The 5444-nt window shown below is 42.2% G+C and overlaps 1 protein-coding gene across 1 annotated transcript; it reads right to left on the reverse strand.

Annotated features, from left to right (window-relative positions):
• Positions 1-1056: 1056 nt before the first annotated feature.
• LOC107059774 (uncharacterized) lies at positions 1057-1506 on the reverse strand. The gene has a single exon (XM_015306698.1). The coding sequence runs from the start codon at positions 1504-1506 to the stop codon at positions 1057-1059; it is 450 nt and encodes a 149-aa protein (XP_015162184.1).
• Between the last annotated feature and the right edge of the window lie 3938 nt (positions 1507-5444).

The following is a 5444-nucleotide window of genomic DNA, read 5'->3' on the forward strand; positions in this document are numbered from 1 at the left end:
CAAAACTCAAGCATACCCCACAGAGAACACCCAACAATTTCACCAACTTTAACCGATACCCATAATGTTAACCAATCACCATCCTTAGATGAACCCACAATCCACATATAAGTGATTCAAAGTGTATCTACTCAAGAATTCAAAAACACCATAAACAACAACAACATACACAGCATGACAAGTGGAAAATCCACTCCTAAACCCCCATAATAAAAGCAAACCTCAACATATAGCAACACACACTTACACACGCCTAAAATTGTAAGAGTAAAAGTAGAAGCGCATACCTAGTGAGGCGGAGTTGCTGAAAAATGGAGAAGAGCAAGGAGGGTGTAGTTGCGCGACAAGAAACGACTTGAAAAAAATCACAGGGGTGAAGGGAAAGGAGAAGATCGTGGTGAATGTAGTGAAAAGGAGAAAGAATGGGTAAATTAGGGGGAGAAATCGGGGTTAAAAGGGTTGGGGTCGGGTAATTTACAAAGGAACCGGGTTAACCCTGGTTATTTAATGAAAAACAAAAATTAGTTACCTGGGGCGCGACGCAGGGTCTACACGGAGGGTTCGGGAAATTTAATTCCACGCGGGGCCAATTTTTTTACCCTTACTCTGTGACGCGAGGCTAACATGGAGTAGCCTATTTCTTGACGTAGATACTAAGTCCCGTCGAAACTAAATTTAGGGACCCTCTCCGCGACGCGGTCCCTACACGGACCTCTCTGCCTCAAATTAGACATGGCGAGGCAAAATGTTGCCTCACCTTCGCGACGCGGTCCCTGCACGGAGTTTCCTTGGGTAAAACTTCTTCTTCCTGCACATTTTCAGCTCAACACCCATTAGAGAAAAAACATGATAGGTTTCCTCCCATCCAGCGCCTTAGTTTTGGTCGTGGCACGACACATATTTTTGTATTTTTTTCTTAATATATAATTTTTTTACTAATTCCTAAGAACTAAAATACCCAAATAAAAACAAATAAATCCTAACTATTACAATGGTTCACGGGTTGCCTCCCATGTAGTGCTTGATTTAACGTCGCAACACGACCCATCTCATGACTCATTCGTCATTCAATGTGAGCGCTTCAAGCTCATGATCTACATCCTTATCGAAGTAGTGCTTGACCCGTTGACCATTTACAAGGAAAGTAGAGCTCTTATCCTTGTTTCGCAATTCTACAACACCATGTTGAGTCATCCTTACCACCTCAAATGGACCACTCCACTTAGACTGAAGCTTCCATGGGAACAACTTCAATCTAGAATTGAAAAGTAACACTAACTGACTAGGCTCAAAGGTGCGTGACACAATATGCTTGTCATGCCACCTCTTGGTCTTCTCTTTATACAACTTTGCATTTTCATAGGCGTGAAGCCTAAACTCTTCTAGCTCGTGAAGCTGTGTGATCCTCTTTCTGTCTGCTAACTCAACATCTAGATTCAGCTTCTTGATCACCCAATATGCCTTGTGCTCTAACTCAGCTGGTAAATGACAAGCTTTCCCAAACATCATTCGTTAAGGAGAAGTCCCTATCGGTGTCTTGTAAGCAGTTCGATATGCCCATAAGGCATCATCTAACTTGTCAGCCCAATCTCTTCTTTGGGCATTCACAGTTTTTTGGAGGATCTGCTTGACCTTCCGGTTTAATACCTCTACCTGCCGGCTAGTTTGGGGATGATATGTTGTAGCCACTTTGTGCCTCACCCCATACTTCGCTAACAGACTATGAATTGCGTTATTGATAAAGTGCTTACCTCCATCACTAATTATCACCCTTGGCATTCCAAACCTAGTGAAGATGTGCTTTTGGATGAACTTGACAACCACTTTGGCATCATTTGTTGGCAATGCAACAGCCTCCACCCACTTAGACACGTAGTCTACATCGACTAGAATGTATTGATTACCCCGGGACGATGGGAATGGTCCCATGAAGTCTATCCCCCACACATCAAAGATCTCCACCTCTAGTATGTTGTTCAATGGTATTTCATGCCTCTTTGAAATGGTGCCCATCCTCTGACACTGATCACAACCTTTCACAAACAAAGCTGCATCTTTAAATAAGGTAGGCCAAAAGAAACTAGATTGCAATACCTTATGCGCAGTTCTTTGCCTCCATGATGTCCACCATATGGTGACGCGTGGCAACTCTCTAACACTTGTGTCGCCTCCTGTTTAGCTATACACCTTCTCATCATCTGATCCGGACCCTTCTTGAACAAATAGGGCTCATCCCATATATAGAAGTGTGCATCATACTTTAACTTCTGCTTCTGATGTGTTGATGCCCCAGGTGGAAATAAACCACTCACCAGAAAATTCACAATGTTCGCATACCAAGGCACCTGAGCGATGTCCAAAGAAAGCAACTGCTCATCAGGAAACTCTTCATAAATCTGCCCTTCATTTTTCACATGAGATGAATCCTCTAGTCGAGACAGATGATCAACTATTTGGTTCTCAGTTCCCTTCATATCTCTTATTTCGAGGTCAAACTCTTGCAGTAGCAGGATCCACCTAATCAGCCTAGGTTTGGCATCCTTCTTGTTGAACAAGTACCGAATGGCCGCATGATCAATGCAGACTATCACTTTGGTTCCCACCAAGTATGACCTGAACTTGTCAAATGCGAACACCAATGCCAACATCTCCTTTTCACTAACTGTATAGTTCGATTGGGTTGTGTCAAGTGTGTCAAATCCTCTACCATATCATGAAAGATTGCCATCATACATCTCTGAAATGTGGCTAGGGTATTGCACAAGCCGAATGGCATGGGTTTGAACGCATATGTGCCATATGGGAAGTGACTGTCATCTTCTCTTCATCCTTAAGTGCAATGACGATATGATTATACCCTGAATAACCATCAAGGAAACAGTAATACTCTTGGCCAGCCAACCTGTCTAACATTTGATCAATGAACGGTACCGGATAGTGGTCCTTCCTGGTGGCTTCATTGAGTTTTTTGTAGTCCATGCATATCCTCCGCCCAGTCACTGTTCTTGTGGGGATCAACTCATTTTTCTCATTGGTCACAACTGCCATTCCGCCCTTCTTGGGCACACTACACTGGACTTACCCATTTACTGTGAGATATTGGGTACACAATCTTTGCATCCAGCCACTTGATGACTTCTTTTTTGACAACATCCTTCATCAATGGATTTAGTCTTCGTTGATGCTGTGCACTTTCCTTGTATCCTTCTTCCATGTATATTTTGTGCATACACAGTGGGGACTAATACCATGGATGTCAGACATTTTCCACCCCAGAACTGCTTTCATCCTCTTCAGAATGAGTAGTGCGGCTTCCACCTGTTCGTCAAATAATGTTGTAGAAAAAATAACCGGTAAAGTTTCATCTTCACCCAAAAATGCATACCTAAAGTGGGCTGGCAGTGTTTTCAACTCCATCTTGGGTGCTTCATCAATGGAGGGTTTAAGTGGAGGACCTAACACCCTATTTAGAGGCTCCCAGCGCTCTCCAGAGGTAACCATAAGTGACACATCAAGTAATTACACCATTTCATGTGCCTCAGCATCCCCATATATGTCATCACCTACCAACACTCGCTCTAGAGGATCCTTAGCTGCAATATATTTAGCTTCTGCCTCAAGATCTATCACAGTTATGGCAGACAACTCCTCATACACAGTTGGAAATTTTAAAGCTTTGTATACATCAAACACCTCCAGTTTATCATGAGCTCCCATCGTAAGCTGCCTAGCTGCTACATCTATCATTACCCTACCAGTCGCTAAGAAAGTTCATCCTAAGATGAAAGGGATCTCAGGATCAGGCTCAAAATTCAATACTACAAAGTCTACTGGGAAAATCGATGATCCCATTTGTACTAACAAATCTTCCACAACACCCTCAGGTCTAGCTACAGATCTATCTGCTAACTGCAAAATTATGGTAGTTGGTTTAGGACTACCCAACCCCAGCTTTCTATACAGAGAAGTTGGCATCAAGTTTATACTCGCTCTTAGATCACATAACACTCGAGCATGGATGCTTTACCCTATAGTAATCTGCACAGTAAAACTACCCAGATCTATTAGTTTAATGGGTAGCTTGTTCTGAATTTTGGAGCTGCACTCTTCAGTAAGTGCCACAGTCTCATACTCTGTCAGCCTCATTTTGTTTTCTACGATCTTTTTCACATACTTCACATACCTGGGTATACCCTGCAAAACATCTACCAATGGCAAGTTAATGTGAACTTGTTTCAAGAGAGAAAGAAACTTACCAAAACATTCGTCCTCCTTTTGTTTCTTGATCTTCTAAGGAAATAGAGGAGGTGGTCTCACTATTGGTTGCACTCTTTCTTCCGGTGCAACTAATTCATTCTCCTTAAGATCACTCTCTTTGTGTTCACTATCTTTGTTTACAACTTCAGTTTTTCTTTTCTTAGGAGCTAACTCCTCCAATTACAAACCACTGTGTGTACTTACCGCATTCATCTATTTAGGATTTGGGTCAGTGTTTCCAGGCAAACTTCCTTGCAGTCCTGAATTTTGGGCACTAGCAAACTGCCCAAATTGCTTCTCCAAATTCTGTGTAGCTAACTAATTATTTCTCATATCAATATCTAACTAGGCTTGATCAGCCATAATCTTTTTCAGCATCTCCTCCACACTCATGTTTCTGGATTGCTGCATAGGTTGCTCCATTTACGTCTGTGGTTAATACCCATTGGCATTGCTTTGTGGCCTATAATGGTTTTGCCCTTGGCTCTGGTTCTGATTTCCACCCCAAGAAAAGTTTGGGTGGTTACGCCAACTTGGGTTATATGAGTTTCCATAGTTTTGTTGGCCTCCTTCTCTCTGGAAATTCCCTACAAAATTAACATAATCTGTGTTTGCACCACATACCTCTACACCGTGATCGCTACCTCCACAGATCTCACACCAAGACGGTGCTTGTTGAACTGCATTTACCTATGCAGGTGGTTGTCCCAATGCTATGTTGCTAAAATTTGTACTCATCATATTCTGTATAGCAGAAATTTGTGCAGTTATAGCAGTCTTTACATCTACTTCTAGCATACCTGCAGTTTTCTATACTACAGGTTTCATTCCCCATCCGTTCCACTCTGGATTACCATGAGAGATCCGATTCAACAAGGTGAACAGTTTAGCATAAGTCTTCTCTAAGGCCTGTCCACTGATGAGTCCACATATTGGACTCATTTAGGGCTTTATTTTGATAAGAATAGTGTCCTCGAATGCTTATTTTGTCTCAATATCTGATTAAAACTCTTAAGTTTCAAGTATTTGAAGTTTTATTGAAAGCATGGACAATTAGGCGCAAAAAGGAACAAAAAAGCTAAAAAGAACGAAGAAGCTAAAGCCTGAGCATCACCAAGCACACTTGGCGCATCGTCGAGGGGATTCACTCCTCCATTTGTTCCAGTACGCGAAGCCCTAAAGGAGAA

The sequence above is a fragment of the Solanum tuberosum genome, unplaced genomic scaffold (genome assembly GCF_000226075.1).
Source record: "Solanum tuberosum cultivar DM 1-3 516 R44 unplaced genomic scaffold, SolTub_3.0 scf00035, whole genome shotgun sequence".
Classification (NCBI taxonomy): Eukaryota; Viridiplantae; Streptophyta; class Magnoliopsida; order Solanales; family Solanaceae; genus Solanum; species Solanum tuberosum.